The 16545-nt window shown below is 42.7% G+C and overlaps 1 protein-coding gene across 1 annotated transcript in view; it reads right to left on the reverse strand.

The window, feature by feature from the left end:
* The window catches only part of LOC109915523 (zona pellucida-binding protein 1-like), a 28375-nt gene that overhangs the window by 9271 nt on the left and 2559 nt on the right, over positions 1 to 16545 (reverse strand). The window contains exons 3-9 of the mRNA XM_048615039.1: positions 13394 to 13525; positions 10609 to 10758; positions 10190 to 10405; positions 9940 to 10016; positions 3726 to 3897; positions 2678 to 2929; positions 2114 to 2213 (exon numbers count right to left, since the gene is read on the reverse strand). Coding sequence (XP_048470996.1) covers positions 2114 to 2213; positions 2678 to 2929; positions 3726 to 3897; positions 9940 to 10016; positions 10190 to 10405; positions 10609 to 10758; positions 13394 to 13525 — 1099 coding nt within the window. The remainder of the gene's footprint in view (positions 1 to 2113; positions 2214 to 2677; positions 2930 to 3725; positions 3898 to 9939; positions 10017 to 10189; positions 10406 to 10608; positions 10759 to 13393; positions 13526 to 16545) is intronic.

Genomic DNA, 16545 nt, shown 5'->3' on the forward strand with positions numbered 1-16545 from the left:
CACCGCAGTGGGGATGTTAAAATCCTTGAAATAGGAGGACAAATGGGATGTGTGGGAGTGGAACGCCCCATCTTGGGAACAGATGTGGTGGAGGCGGAGGAATTGGGAGTAGGGGATCGTATTCTTGCAGGAAGGTGGGTGAGAGGAGTTGTAGTCCAGGTACTGTGGGAGTCGGTGGGCTTGAAATCGATGTCAGTTTTGAGGCTATCACCAGAGATGGAGACAGAGGGGTCCAGGAAGGAGAGGGAGGTATTGGAGATGGTCCAGGTGAATTTGAGGTTGGGGTGAAAGGTTTTAGTAAAGTTGATGAACTGTTCAAGCCCCTCGTGGGGCTTGTAGTGGAGGAAGAGGTGAGGGATAGTGCCAGGGAAACAGCGGAAGAGGATCTGTTCCACATATCCTACGAAGAGGCAGGCATAGCTTGGGCCCATGGTCACCCCCTTAGTCTTTAGGAAGTGAGGGGAGTTAAAGGAGAAGTTGTTAAGGGTAAGGAAAAGTTCAGTTAAGCAGATGAGGGTGTTGGTGAGGGGGACTGGTTGGGCCAATGGGAGAGGAAGAAGCGGAGGGCTTTTCAGCCATCCGCATGGGAGATACAAGGGTACAGGGATTGGATGTCTACAGTGAAGATGAGGTGTTGTGGGCCAGAGAATTGGAAGTCTTGGAGAAGGTGGAGGGCGTGGGTGGTGTTGCGGATGTAGGTGGGGAGTTCCTCGACCGGGGGAGAAAACAGAGTCAAAGTAAGCGAAAATAAGTTCAGTGGGGCAGGAGCAGGCAGAATCAGCAAAACTGCTGGTTTTGCCTATCACACTGATATCCCAGAGGGAAAAAAATGTTGCTCTTTTAGCATGATGTATTCATATGCACAGACACAGATAACATGTCACAGATACAGAAATTCACATTTGGACTGACAGATGGAGGCACACATGGACTGTAATAGAAAATCAGACATGACTAAAACATACACAGAGATTACTCAAGTAAAGGCACATAATCATAGAGAATGGCACAGATAGAGAATGATGATTCTCAAATGTAGCATTGACTCAAAAAGACATACGTTAAAGAATGTACACTTACACAGATAGACCTTTGGATATAAATATGCACACAGGCATTTCCTGAGTTGAGTGAGCACTGAATTTCCAGGCAGCATTGCAGTGAATGGTATATGCCACTCGAGGGGGCTGTACACTTTTTGATAAATTTCTCAGCCTATGAATTATGAGGCCTCCAAAGGACGCTTAAATTCTTCGTTGTTACTTTCTTTCCATTTGAGATTCCTTCTGACATCCCGCCAGAAAATTTAGAGGCAGTTACAGTACAACCTCCTTGTAAATCCAACAGTTTGGGTAGATTGCAAATAATATTTCGGCAGAGGAACTGGGTTGTGGTTTGGTGACATGAACAGAACACATGCTGAGACGGACAATGAGGTTGTGCGGCATATCGAGTTGTTCTATTTCTAAAATAGATCTCTTTTCAGGTAGTTTTCTGCGGCTTTCTTGTGTTATGAAGTGGCATTAACAACAGGTACCGGTTGACGTGAAGAGCTATAATCACTATATCTGATCACAGTCCTCTGAATTAAATCCTTTAGTGACCAATTCATTTGAAGAATTACAGATTTCTCATTGAAACATAAGTTTTGGGATTGAAATGATGACAGTAGGAACCTTGCAGGGATCCCATGCAATTCTTGTTTTTATAATTCTTATTCACTTGAGTGAGGGTGCATGAACTGATGTGGATGGGCATGTGGAGTGTATGGAGAGTGAGATTGTGTGACTGGTGAGGGCTATGGTGCTGTTTTATAACTTCGATACAATGCTGGAATATCAAGGTTCAGTCCCATTCTGTACCTGGCAGTTTTGGCACTCATTCCCATTTCCTTCAGCCTGACTCCCAGTAACCATTTTCTGCCAGTCAGGTTTGTGGAGCCAATAAATATGATGATACTGCACTCTAGACCCAGAATCAAAAAATCAAGCCTATGTTTCCCAAACCCATTTCCCAAATCTTGTTCTGAAGACTGAAAATGTCCTTCACCTTAGTCCACATTTACCCAGAGTTCACACCAGATGTACATTTGCTCTTTACAGGATTCACTCACCAGTAAATTGTTAAAACAGCAGCTCCCAGAAATGCCACACTGCATAGAACTATCGTTACCAGGAGTTGAGTGGAACTGAGTATCTGACCATCTTCCTGAGCTGTAAGAGAAATGTAGGAAACTTGCAAAACTGAAAATTAGTTCACAAACAAATTGCAAATTATAAATGTCCTCTTGTTCTCATGACTGTTATGACTCATTAAAAATTGTGTCATGTCTACCCTTCCCATTTCACAACTACTAGCATTGGGGAAGAAGACACAAAGGGATTAGGAGAAGGGGCACTGGAGTTCATGCCCTCTTCTCTGAAAGTGCTGACTCTGGTTTTCAGACTGCCGCTTTTGGTACTTGAGGCCCTTTTTCATGTGTGTTCACAACAGTGACTGCCACCGGGCTGCCTTTCCATACATGCAAGGCTTTTCCAACATTGGACAATGATCGAAAACTGGAACTATGATGATTTTGCCTTCTTAAAGATGGGGCATATAGGAGAATACTTATTCACTAACAGTAGTGCTTCTTTGTAGGAACTATACTCATTATTTTACTTTATTCCATTGTTACCTGTTCGACCTTCAGCCACTTTCCCTGCCATCCTTACTCGTTTTGTGGCTTTGACGTTGCTTTCCAATAGTCTTCCTTGAATTCCATCACTATTGCAATCAGTTAAAGACATTGCTCCCTTTCCGTTTGTTCTGAGGCCTACTGGACAGGCCTGACACTGAGTCTTGCCAAAATAATGCTGGTAAAAATTCATTGGACATGGAATACAGATGGCAGTCCAATTTGGGCTGTAAGAACCAGGTCCACAGGTTACTGTATGGAAAATATTGTAGTCAGTTAATCCATTCAAAACTTCATTTCAAATTCTATTTAAAAGATGCTTGCTGTTTCAATTCCCTTTTCATTCCAAAGAATGATTTCAGATCAATTCAAACTGAGGGAAGAAAAATCTCCCTGTCTGCTAGCCATAATGGTCCTGTATGAAATACATTTGGTCACTATTCACTCTCTCCCTGGGGAATAAGTACTAGGAACACAGGGACACACCATTCCCCTCAATGAGATCATGACTGATCTGAACCATAACTCAATTTTCCTGACTTTGCTCCAGATCTGTATTGATGTCAAATACTTCTGGCACGTAGCGCTCTCATTGTCGGAGTCAGAAAATTGTGGATTCTCGTCTGTCTCCAGAAAGTACAGCACGTTATTCAGGTTGACACTCCAATATCTGGCACTGGTGTACTGTCAGAATAGAAGTTCAAACAGAGGCCATATCTGCCTTGCGTCACCAAAACAGATCGTCTGCTCATTAACGCATTGTTATGTGAGAGACATTTGCTGTACACAATAGGTCATCATGCTTCCTGCTTTGCAACAATGCACTTCTTAAGGTACAATAGAAATGCAATGTTTTGGTCATCCTTATATCTTGTAACTAAAGATTGTGAGCACATGTTCATAATTTAGTAATGTCCAGACAACGCGCTCAAGCATTAGGCTATCTAGGAATCACTCCCCATCCTGCTACCAGTCTCAAGAAACAGTGAGGCATGAGTATTGAGATGAGGGACTCCTTAAGAGTTACTCCTAACAAACAAGTATTTACCGCAGCAATCCATGCAAGGGCTGTTCCTACCAGACAGCTTCCCCATCCCTTCGAGGCAATGATCCACCTTCGTTGCCTTAAAGGTTCCCTCCACATAGTAAAGAGGAGGCATGTTGTTAGACATCAAGATAGACTCAGACTGGGCTAGAAATGCACGAATATTTTCAAAGGCCTGCAAGCAAAGCAGATAGAAAATCAATTCATTCCTCCTACACTTTGTCAGCTGCAGTTCCTTAAACTTCAATAAAGCCACACAAGGCTTTCAACACTATATTTAATGGCACTATGCATGGTACATGCATCCTGTTCATATTAGCATTAATGTCATGCTTTTTGCATCAACATAGAAAAACATTTATGCCCCCAGTGGCTATATTTGAGGCTAGAAGCATCTAAAATAGGATGGGAGGTTAGCCCACTGTCTTCAGCTCACCCTCAAATGGTTCCACAAAATATTGGTGAGTTGGGTTGGAGGAGGAATAAGGCACCCACTCGGCCTTAGCACTTAGGCCACTTGAAGTCCTTAAATGCATGAATAAGTGGCAATTAAAGGTCTCATTCCATCTCCCCTGTTATAATGTGCTGGTCAGTGGAAAGCAGATCAGAAAGAGTGGGAAGAGCACCAAAGTTGATGAAAAGATAGGAAAGGATGGGGCAAAGCCCCTAGGATAATGCCTCATTTTTGTACCTCCCCTCCTGACCTCTAAAATCTGATTCTAATGCTCTCTCATCCATCTCTCTATCACTCCTGATTCTCTCATCCAATAAATCCTAGACTCACCTGATACCTGATTTCTTTGTGGGCCTCCTTGCATTCCCTGCAACACACTATTTTCTCTGAGGCCTTGATCAGATAGGCCAAGCAGTGGCAGATGGAGTTTAATCTAGATAAATGTGAGGTGTTGCATTTTGGCAAGGCAAACAGGGCAGGATGTATACAGTTAATGGTGTTGCCGAACAAAGAGACCTCAGGATGCAGGTGCATAAGTTCCTTAAAAGCGGACTTGCATGTACACAGGGAAGTGAAGAAGGCGTTTAGCACATTTGCTTTCATCAGTCGGTGCATTAAGTATGGGAGTTGGGATGTCATGTTGCAGCTGTACAGGACATTGCTCATAACACAGTGTGGAGCTGGCAGAACACAGCAGGCCAGGCAGCATCAGAGGAGCAGGAAAGCTGACATTTGGGGTGGGACCCACCCCATTTCTAAAGATGGGTCCCAACTCGAAACGTCAGCTTTCCTGCTCCTCTGATGCTGCCTGGCCTGCAGTGTTCCTCCAGCTCCACACTGTGTTATCTCAGACTCCAGCATCGGCAGTTCTTACTATCTCTGAGTGAGTTATAACCCCACTGCGAAGCCTCTTCTAGGGATGCCTACCTTGAAGAAGTTATCCTCCTCCTTCCAGAAAGACCTCAGTGGATCTCTCTCCCACTGCAACCCTCTGGCAATCTCTTCGGCCCTGAAACTGCTCGACCACATACTAAAGCAAACCAGGTACTACAGCCACATTACCTTTCTCAGTACCTGCCTACAGAACTGGATCATCCCAAATGGACTGCAATCTACATTCAGGCCATCCCAATTTGGCCCTGATCACGACAACTTCTATATACAGAATATTCCTTTGCGGCTCCTCAAGCACATGCTCTCAGCAACGCACCGGCATCTTCTGGCCCTACAATCAAGCCTACCCCAGCTTAGAGCCTCCCTCTCCCAGACCAGCAAAGGACCTCTTCTGTTTTCCATTTATCGCAGCATTTCTGAAGAAGGGTCCCAACCTGAAACGTCAGCTTTCCTGCTCCTCTGTGTCTGCCTGGCCTGCTGTGTTCCTCCAGCTCCACACTGTGTTATCGCTGACTCCAGCATTGGCAGTTCCTACTATCTCTAAGGACATTGGTGAGGCCACTTTTAGAATACTGTATTCAATTCAGGTCTCCCTACTGTGAGAAAGATGTTGTTAAACTTGAAAGGGGTCAGAAAAGGGGCAAAAGTCCAACCCTCTACAATATATTCTCTCATCTCCCCTGTAAAATGTAGCACATCTGCGTCTGTTACATTGCAGTTGCTGACCTCCTATTCCTTGTGGGGAAGCAATATCCTGCCCAGCTCTGTCACCACTTTGTTTTTTACATTGATGTAGTGATTGGAACTAGGTGGACCTCATTAACCATGATTGGGGTTGTTAACCTGAGACAATCAGAAAAGCATTGACTGATCGATATAACCAAGAGATTAGAATCTTCTCAGTTGAGGACTCACTCCGAACTGGCTGACCCCAGCCAGTGTACTGTGCACTAGTAAATAAAGGGTGATTTTGTGACAGGACACCAGCCTCTGTGCAGTTATCTCAGTGGCGACAAGAGTGAGATTCCAACCTTTAAGCTTGCACAAGACCTCAGCCAGATTGAGAACATACACTGATAACATACATTGCAAATTACGGGTACAACTTCAGTTTTGGTCTCCAATGAGAAGCAGTTGGTGCAGTTACCACTGATGAAAGTAAAAGGCTCAGGCCCAAGCCTATTGGGGCGGAATTGGTTGAGAAAGATTCACCTAGATTGGCTAAACATTTTTTGATTTGAAAAAGGCTACCTCAGTGAAGAGATAGTGAAATAAACAAGCATTCTTCAACAAGGGCTTGGGACTATCAAAGGGGCAAAAGCCTCTTCATGTGTTGATCAGGACACAATTCTGAGATTTTGCAAGGCCCACCCGGTGCCTTTAGGAAAGTGGAAATGCAACTATCGTCATCTTAGGTGTTGATCCACTACAATCCAAAGTGAGAAGTAGTGCTGATATGCCATGCCTCCCCATATGGTATCAGGGTAGTGTTGGCTCACCGGTGGCCCAATGGAGAGGAACACCTGATAGCGTATGCTTCCCGGACCTTGGCTGGTGCCAAATACAGACATGTCCAGATAGGGAAGGAAGGTTTGGCGGTCATCTTTGGTATGAGGAAGTTCCACCAGCACCTGTACAGACGGGAATTTGTCATAGTAACAGTTCACAAACCCCTGCTAGGGCTACTGAAGGAAGTCTAGGTGGTGCTGCCCATAGTTTCCGACAGAATTCAATGTTGGGCCCTTATTCTCAGCATATACAGGTACAAGTTACAGCACCATCCAAGAAGCCAAGTGCCTAATGCAGGTGCCTTGAGCCGCCTCCCACTGGCATTTATTCCATCAGTGGGGCATCCCCTGGAAGAGTCCATTTTGGTTATAAACTTTCTGGACACCCTTCCAGGCACCGCGGACAATATCCGACTGAGGACACGAAAGATCCTGTCCTAGCAAAACTGAAACAGCTGGTGGTAATGGAGGAAACAGAAGGGCCATCACAATCAGGATTGAAATCTTTTTGGACCGGGTGAGACCAGATCATCGTAGAGGGTGACATATTACTGTGGAGAGCAAGGGTGATTGTCCTGAGTAAAGGTCACCGCCAAATACTGGCTGAACTCCACTGGGGTCATCCAGGGGTTTCCAAGATGAAGATGCTAGTAAGAAGCTATGTCTAGTGGCCAGGGTTGAATGTCAACATAGCTCCATTGGTGGAACAGTGCCCAGAGTGCCTTCAAGGACAAAAATTGTCACCAGCAACACCCCCACATTCGTGGGAATGGCCAAGTAAACCCTGGACTCGGTAGCATGTCCACTATGTTGGTCCTTTCATGGGCTCAATGTTCCTGATCTTTGTGGATGCTCAGTCGAAGTGGGTGAACGTGCATAAGGTTATTTTGGCAAACTCAGGGACGACGATTGAGAAGCCACAAGCATTGTTCGCAATGCACAGACTCCCGAAGGATTGGTTACGGACCATGAATGCCATTTACCCGGGGTGGGGGAGGGAGGTGTTGCAGCAGCAGGAGCGCCTATGGCAGCCAAAAGCCTCCTCTATGCAAGAGAGGAAATTTAATTCAGGGGATGGAGTTTAGTCTTGGAACCATGAAAATAGCCCCGTACGGGTACAAGGCGAGGTTGACACGAGGTCAGGTCCCATGACTTACAAAGTTTGGGAAGGTGATACCATTCAGAGCTAACATGTGGATAACCTGAAAGCCATTACCTCGCAAACAGGGCAGGAGCAAAACATTCCTAGCCCCTTAGAACAGCCCAAATGCCTGGCAGAAACCGCAGGTGTTGCCATTTCGTCTAGTGTCAAGGAAACATCAGAATCTGAAATGGATGCATCCTCAATACCGTTGCCACAGGAAGAAGAGGAAGAGATTCTTCCGAGACATTCCAGGCAGAGATTCGGGCCACCATCCAGTACACACAGCCTGTGTCTGAGTCTGAGTCTGAGTCTGAGTCTGAGTCTGAGTCCAAGTCGGAAGAACTGGACCTGGGGCAAAAGCATCACAAGAGAAGCGGGGGAGGGATGTGGTGACTGGAACCAGGTGGACCTGGTTAACTACAAGGTGCTTGATTGGGATTGTTAATCTGGGCCAATCAAGAAAACCTTGGCTGACCAATATAACCAGAAGATTTGAGGGGATTGTTAACACTGGATAGGTTTTCTGAATCCGCCTTTCTCATTTTATTCTGTGAAATTGATGAGAAATAGAGCTGCACCTAGTTTTTGGTCACAAAATTCCCTTATATCGTACAATTAAGAAAAGAATAGAAGCAGTACAGGTACTGCTAGAAAAAGAATATGAAATTTTCTCCCTGCATCTTATTTTGTTTTAATTCTAAAAAGACTTTCAGAAGAAGACAAATCCACAGAGGTATTTTTGCAAACCTATAAATTGTTGACTGTTTCAATACTTCCATCTATATTTTAATTCTTAAAAAATAAACTGCATGTTGACTGAAAAAAAATATAACCAGGAGATTAGAATGTCTTCAGTTTAGGACTGACTCTGAGCTGGCTGGCCACAGCCAGTATACTGTGCACTCGTAAGTAAAGGGTGATTTGGTGGTAGGACACTGGCCTCTGTGCAGTTATTTCACTTATTCAATATTTTCTTTTCTCCAGTTTGTCTCTTTAAATATTTATCATTCAAAGTAATAGTTATTATTTGATTTTGGGCCCACCATAGTTGATGGCAATTTCTGTTGATTTTACATTTTTTAAACTTTAACTCATTGCTTGCAGACACTTTGGTTAATTGTCAGGATGCCTACAGGAAACAGGACAATACATTTATCATACACATATTTTGCCAAGCACAGACCCCAGGGAATTCTTCTATATTTGAGATCCAGTTTCAGATCAAGCTTTTAAATTCTTTCAGAGTAAAGTTTCTCCTTCAGTGTTCTTTCAAATATTCCAAGGACAGGCACAATTTGAGTTAGATACAGAGTTAACCTGACTCCAGTTTATCACATTAAGCATTTCCACAAAGTAGAACAAAAACAGAAGTTGCTGGAAAAGCTCAGCAGGTCTGGCAGCATCTGTTTGGGTCCTGTGACACTTCCTCAGAACAATGTAGAGTACAGGTTAGATACAGAGTAAATCTCCTACGTGCTCTAAACATTGCCAGGGCTGATAAATACAAAGTAAATCACTCTTTACACTCTAATCAAACATTCCTAGCATAGGTTGGGTGACCACTATGCGGAACATCTCTGTTCAATCCACAAAGTTGGCCCTGAGCTTCTAGTTTCCTGGCATTTTAATTTTGCTGCCAGCTCCTACTATGACCTTTCTGTCCTTAACTTTCTATATTGACGACAGCAGTTCCACGAACAGCACTTAATCCTTTGAGACACTTTACAGCCTTCCAGACTTAACACTGACGTATAACAATGTTTTTTTCCTTCTTGAATTTCAGATCATAACCACTGCTCTTTTTCTTTATGGATAAAAGCTGTTCGCATTGAGTTTGTTGTTGCCATTTACACCTTTCAGGATCCATTTTATGTTTCTTCTCTTGTCCTACTTCGACCCCTTTTTGTTTTGTTCCGCGATCCCTTTTGTCATTTAATCTCTCCTGTTTTCCATCCTATCATAGATTATCCTTTTTTGCTCTTTTCTTACCTCTGCCCTATCTTTGATTGAAAACATTTACATCTCTAACATAATCACATGAAAGACTGTCTACCTGAAAGGTAAATGTATTTTTCTCTCAAGTGTGGTCTGACTTGTTGAATTCTTCCAGCATGTACTGTTTATATTTGATTTCTAGTGGCAGCAGTATTTTGATGCAGCTAAGATTATTTTGTCAAGGAATGAAATTTTCCTGAATCTTCCCCGTGATTTCCTTACCTTCCTCAATGTCTCTTCATTGTGACATTCCTGGTCCGTTGTACATGGGATCATTGCATCTTCACCTTGCGACTGCACTGTGTATGGAAAGAAAATCATAACAATCAGAAAATTATAACTATGCATTTACATTTGAGTCTTCCTGATAGTGAGTGTGAATCCCACACCAGGAAGCGCATTTACCCTTGAGGGAGGCTATACACATGCCAGGATGCATTTGATATGTGTGCAGTGACCCAATATCACATACCTGTGATATTGAGCTGGATGTGGCGTTCCATTGTACCGGGTGATGTTCCCCACTGTGTGCAGTCAAATTCTAAGTTTATCTGACAAGACAGTTTTTCGCACAACGCATCGAGCACTGACTTCACAGATGTAATGGAGTTCTTCACATAACGTTGCTCACAGGTCGTGGTCTCCAGCTGTGCACCAACTTGTAGGCTTTGAAATGGTAAGTGGTAGGCTGGAGCAGAGGAAGAGGCAGATTATTTCATCTGTGGTCCACATAGAGTCACTTCAGTCAAACAGGAGGTGTCAGCATGGTTCCTTGTTCCTGCCCTGCTCTTTCTTGAATGTTAGACTACACTGTGCCAGACTGCTCTCAAACTGAATATGGTTCATTAACTTATACATGCACATAAATGACAGAACTAAGGTTTCACTCACCCACAAGACAGAAGCGGAGCGTCAAGCTGTGTTCTTCCTGGTGTCTGAAATGCGTCATGGTGCAGAAATAGAGGCCAGTGGCTTGTGAGCTTTCCCAATTTAACAGCATCAAGCTTCCATCAAGCCTCACTCTGTACTGATCACCCTCTCCTGGCAAACAATTAGATGCAGGGATCATCATCAAACAATCATAATCCTACAGTACAGCAGGAAGTGCATTGGGACACTGCGCTTACACCAGTGAATGAGGTACCTAGTTACTCCCATTCCCCTGTTTCTTCTCTATAAAATAACAAGCTTAATATTTTAATGAAGATCTGTAGCTCGGGTTGCGGTTGGAGTTGTTGGTTGGTTCACCGAGCTGACTGGTTTTTGTGCAAATGTTTCATCTCCCTTCTAGGTGAAATCGTCAGTGCTGTGTAGCCTCCATTGAAACGCTGTTGTTCTGTCCCGCTCTGAATTTATATGATCTGGTCTGTCATGGTGGGCAGTCACCTAGAAGGGAGACAAAGTGTTTGCACGAAAACCAGTCAGCTCAGTGAACCAACCAACAACTCCAGCATAACAGGCTGATAGCAATATTTTCTTCTTCAGCTGTCTTCCCTTCTTTCCTGCAAGGTATGGCTTCTGATGCTAAGTTTATTAATCTCACCCAGGTGTCAAGAACTACAACTACATTCAGTGGACCTGCTTTAGTGAAGGAACGATCACCAAGTTGCCAGATTTTCATGCCTCTATTTTTTTTTGAAACAGATGTGAGTTGGGGGTTGGGGAATTTAAAGTGGTAGTATTGGTCTAATTCCAGGATTCCCACCCTTATACCAGTCACGTGGGATTATCTTGGTCCCAGGACAAGGGTGTAGATCATCAGTTAGTTCACTGTGGAGTGTGAAATTTAGATCTACCCTCTGCTTCCCTGCAATGGTGCCTATTTTCTTATGAGATCTGATTCATGTCACCTCTGAGGAGATGTGTATCATGTGTAAAGCCTAATTTGGAGTCAGGATCATTTTAACAAGTAAATTCAGACAGTGTTGTTGATAATACCAAAAATCATAATGTAATGGTGTATAATGTGTATGTTTTAAATGCAAGATTTGATAGATAGCACTTTGTTCTTCAAGGTAAGTAAACAAAATATTGGCTAGCATTATGAAGTGTTAAGATATATCAGAGTGACTCATGCAGAAGATAAACCGTTCTTCTGTATTCAGCAATATTGAAATTAAGATTTTAAAGTGTTACCTTCCTGTTGAGTTTTTTTGTTGTTTGATAGTCTGGTTATCAGAAGCTGTACTACATCAAAAGACTTTAATGAATGCAGCTCTAGGAACTTTGTTGACACACCTGCGCTTTGGAAAAATTTTAAATGTTTGGCTGAGCACCAAGCCCCACTATTTAACTGAGATGAGCAGCAGTTGGTAATACACCTGCCAAGGGAACTGTGGGCTTTGTTCTGATTGACAATTTTATGAACAATTAATGGTCTAAAGACATTTTTGAATATGTTGTTTATTTTAACAGTTTTGTGAGCTCTTAAGATGATTAACTTTTTCTCTTGAAGTGGAGTTTGAAGGCTGGGTGTTTGGCACTTTTATACACTTCTCAGCAGAGTGATATTTTTTGGAGGTGTTTTTGAATGGCTATTTATTTTGACTGTTTGATAAGCATCTAATATTTCCTGACGTTGTAGGGCTCAAGAATTCTCTCCATGGTGGATACTGGATGAGTGAACATGGGGATTTAGAACCAATGGGTGCAATGAGAGGGCTTAGGAAGTATGGTGAGGGCAGGAGGGGCATCATGGTAGGGGGGAGGTGGTGGTGTTGGGGTGCATGAAGGGTAAGGTGAGGGCAAGGAGCCCAAAGCTCATTTTCATAGTGGGACCAAAGTCCCAGTAATTTAGGCAAGCTTATAGAAGCTTTTACAAGTCAAATATTTGTTTCTTGCTACTTCCTCCTTTGCTGAATAGCTTACACCTGCTTCTTTGACTACTCTGTAGTTGACATAATAGTTTCCACATCAGTAAACACTCCCTTACAGTCACATTAACCTCATATTCTTGACTTAAGTTACCCAAAAAGAATCAGCCCATACCTCTGCCTTTGTGCTCACTCCCAGTAACAATTGGACAATTGATTGGACAGTCTAAATCCACCCCGAATATTAATAGATTGGACAGACTGATGCTTCAGTGTTGAGCTTTTGGACTTTTTGTAGTGAATAAAATCATGCAGTAAGAGGTTAAACAGAAATAACCAAAATTATAGTAAACATCATCAGGCATCACTTATACATACACATACTGTCACACCTATACAAACACACTGACGTATGATTTGCTATGATCATACAGGTGTGGACTAGGATAAGTACTGATGGAGAAACTGGTTTGTCTTTACCTTTCTTACTGTTTCATCTGTTCCTTCTGTAGTTTACTATCCAAGGGTATATTTTCCTTCCATTTGGTTGGGGGAGTGAAAGCACTGAACTAGTCAGAAACCAGTGAAAGAGAGCTGCAAAACACTACATAAACACGTTTCCTTCTCCCTCCTACACCAAATTCTTGCCCCAGTTGCCCAGAAATGTTGTGGAGTCACAGGAGCTGGAGTAACCAAACAACGTATTTGCAATGTCTTAAGAAACATAATCTTATAAAAGGATGGAGAGTAAAACTGACCATGTAACTGACTTTTCCCCAGAATGTACCAGATGATTTGCAATCACATTGAAATCTCATGTCTGAACCCAACAGCAGTTTCAGTTTCACTTTTCACTAACATACCTATTGCACGAGCCCGAGACTCCCCCTCCCTCCACCAGTACGTCGAGGGATTGCTGATGGTGTTCTGACTTAGCTCTGGAGTCAGACAGTAAATGGCAACAGGCAACCCTCTCAAAGGGATCAAAACTTCAACTGAAAAAAAAGATGAGACACCAGCATGTTTATATGGCACATTTTAATAATCTACACAATTTCCCGATGCTTCCCTTCGCTCAAGAAGACTGTGCTGTGGGCTTCCATTAGGAACTTTTCTGCATATTTCCTAAGTAGCCATGCTTCAGATGAACATCTAGATAGTAAGTATGACAGATTCATTTAAAAATTAGTTTCATTTATATAGAACCTTTCACAATCTCAGGACGTCCTAAAGCATTTTGCTGTCAGTGAATAAATAGCTTTGGAAATGCAGTGACTTATAATTAAACAATTGTTGTAGCCAGTTGTACCCTGAGCAAAATCCCACAGCCATGTGATCATGACCACATCCTCTGTATTGGTGAGGTTGATTGAGGGATAAATATTTGCCTGGAATCAAAGGAAAATTTCCTTCTGTTTAAATAGTATTGCAGATAAAGCTTTAATTTAATGTCTCACTTGAAACAAAACATCTCTAACAATGCATCATTTGCTCATATGCAGTATTAGGAGAATCAGCAAGGGTTACAGACTTGGGTCTGGGATTCAGACATGAACTCGTGACCCTCTGACTCAGTCAAACATGCTATTACTGAATGGAAGCTGACATTGTAGGGAGTCTGACAGCTGATATATGTGAGAAAAATATTTGTTTGAGTCCCCTTCATCTAACCAAGCTTGGTCAGTCTAGACAACACAGTAGTTAATTAGTTAAGAGAACAGTTTTACTTGACATGCTCTTGATTAGTCAATTATTATGACATGCCCAATGCCATCAATTGAAATCAAATGAATCTAACAAAATTGTCCCCTTATCTACAGGTTATTAACAATAAATTTCATCCCTACCAGTTACAAGAGGCATCGAATGTGATAGTAGACATCACATGTTTCTTCTTCAGGGAGATCCGAGAACAAACAAAGTCATGGGAAGTAAGTAATCAGTCAAAAGACTCCATTAAACACATGCTGCCTCAACCTGTCAATGAATACTTTCGCCTGACCCAAGAATGCAAGCTGCAAAATAATTATAGAAAGTGCTGAAAAGCAAAATTTAGAGGACTAGTAGAATCCTAGACCCAACTATCTTCATCTGCTTAATCAATGACCTTCCCTCAATCAGAACGTCAGAAGTGATGATTGCACCAGTTGATTGGTCAGTGCCATTCATAACTCCTCAGGTATTGAAGCACTCTTATGTCCATGTGCAATAAGATTTGAACCACATTCAAACTTGGATGTGTAATAGATAAGTAAACTTGTGCAATGTGCCAGGCAATGACAATGCACATTGTCAACAATGGAGAACCTAAACATCTGCATTTGACACTGAATAGCATTAATATTATTGAATCCCTGACTGTCAACTTCCTAGGGGTTACCATTGGTCTATTCCGGTCAGTAACATGAATACTGTAGCTACTGGAGCAGGTCAGAGTCTAGGAATTCTACAGTGAAGAACTCACCTGACTCCCCAAAACCTGTTCACTACCTACAAAGCATAAGTCATGAGGGTGATGAAACATTCTCTAGTTGCCTAGAAAAGTGTACTTTCACAACGCTCAAAAAAACAAGAACACTATGACAAAGCCACTCACTTGATTCATACCCCATCCACCAATTATATATTGACTCCGTCTGCCACCAATACTCAGTGCCACAATTTGTATCATCTATAAGATGCGTTGCAGTAATTCACTTTGGCCCTTTCAACAGCACTTCACAAACCCATAAACTCTACCACCTAGAATAAAATGTTTCAGATTCATGGGAACACCACTACTTCTCAGTTCCACTCTAAACTAGACACCATCCTGTCTTGCAAATATATCACTATTCCTTCACTGCCACCGGGTTAAAATCCTGGAACTCTTTTCTTAACAGGTCTTACATCTGTTCAAGAAGGCAGCTTACTTCTACCTTCTTAAGTTCAATCAGTAGGGACGGACATCAATTGTTCACCCAGCTAGTGACAACCACATCCTATGAAAGAATAAAAATAAGCTTCATGCAACAAGGGGAAATGTCAACATAATGAGGCTGACAAGATGCTCAGCCTAATGTTCTGGGGCAACAGGTTTAAATCCTTCCACAATTCAAGTATAATAAATAAATCTGGAAAAGAATCCCTACAATGTGGAAAAGACACCATTCGACCTATCAATTCTGCACTGTCCCTCTGAACAGCATCCCATCCAGACCCTACAACCTGCATTTACCATGGCTAATCCACCTAGCCTGCACATCCCAAAACACTATGGACAATTTGGCATGGCAAATCCACCTAACTTGCACATCTTTGGACTGTGGGAGGAAACTGGAGCACCCAGAGGAAACCCATGCAGACACAATGAGAATGAGCAAACTCCACACAATCAGTCGCCCAAAGCTGAAACTGAACCCACGTCCGTGGCACTGTGTGGCAGCAGTGCTAACATTTGAGCCACCATGCCATCCTTAAAAGGTACACTTAAAAAGCTGGTATTAAAGGCTACATGCAGTAATAACCATGAGATGAGCTGAACTCACTATCTGTGTGTAATTATCACACTACTCAGGAAAGGATGGAAACTGGCTGTGGTATTCTGGACCCATGGATCCTACAGTGAGGAGGAGGCACCAGAGCTTGGAGGATAGCATAAGAGCTATCACAGGTAATACGGAAGTGGAGAGACAAGAATATGTGACCTAATAGGTGGGCACAAACATGAGGCATAATGCGATAGTCCACCATTGGTAAAATAGAGCTCCACACAAACGGTAGAATGAAGGACATGATGGAATTCTCATGTTCCTCTTTCAACTGCAGGGACTGGGAATAGTTGTCTTTCTGTAAAGAGGGTGTGGGATCCACAGAAGTCATTCTGTCACATCCCTGATCCACACCTTCCACACAACAGATATTTTCATGTTGGTGGATGTGCATTCAAGTAGATGTGGAACCATAATCTAGTCAACACAGCACAGATGCACCCACCCAAACAGCTGATGCAGACTGTGACAGGCAAAAACACCGA

The sequence above is a fragment of the Rhincodon typus genome, chromosome 31, assembly GCF_021869965.1.
Source record: "Rhincodon typus isolate 14 chromosome 31, sRhiTyp1.1, whole genome shotgun sequence".
NCBI lineage: Eukaryota > Metazoa > Chordata > Chondrichthyes > Orectolobiformes > Rhincodontidae > Rhincodon > Rhincodon typus.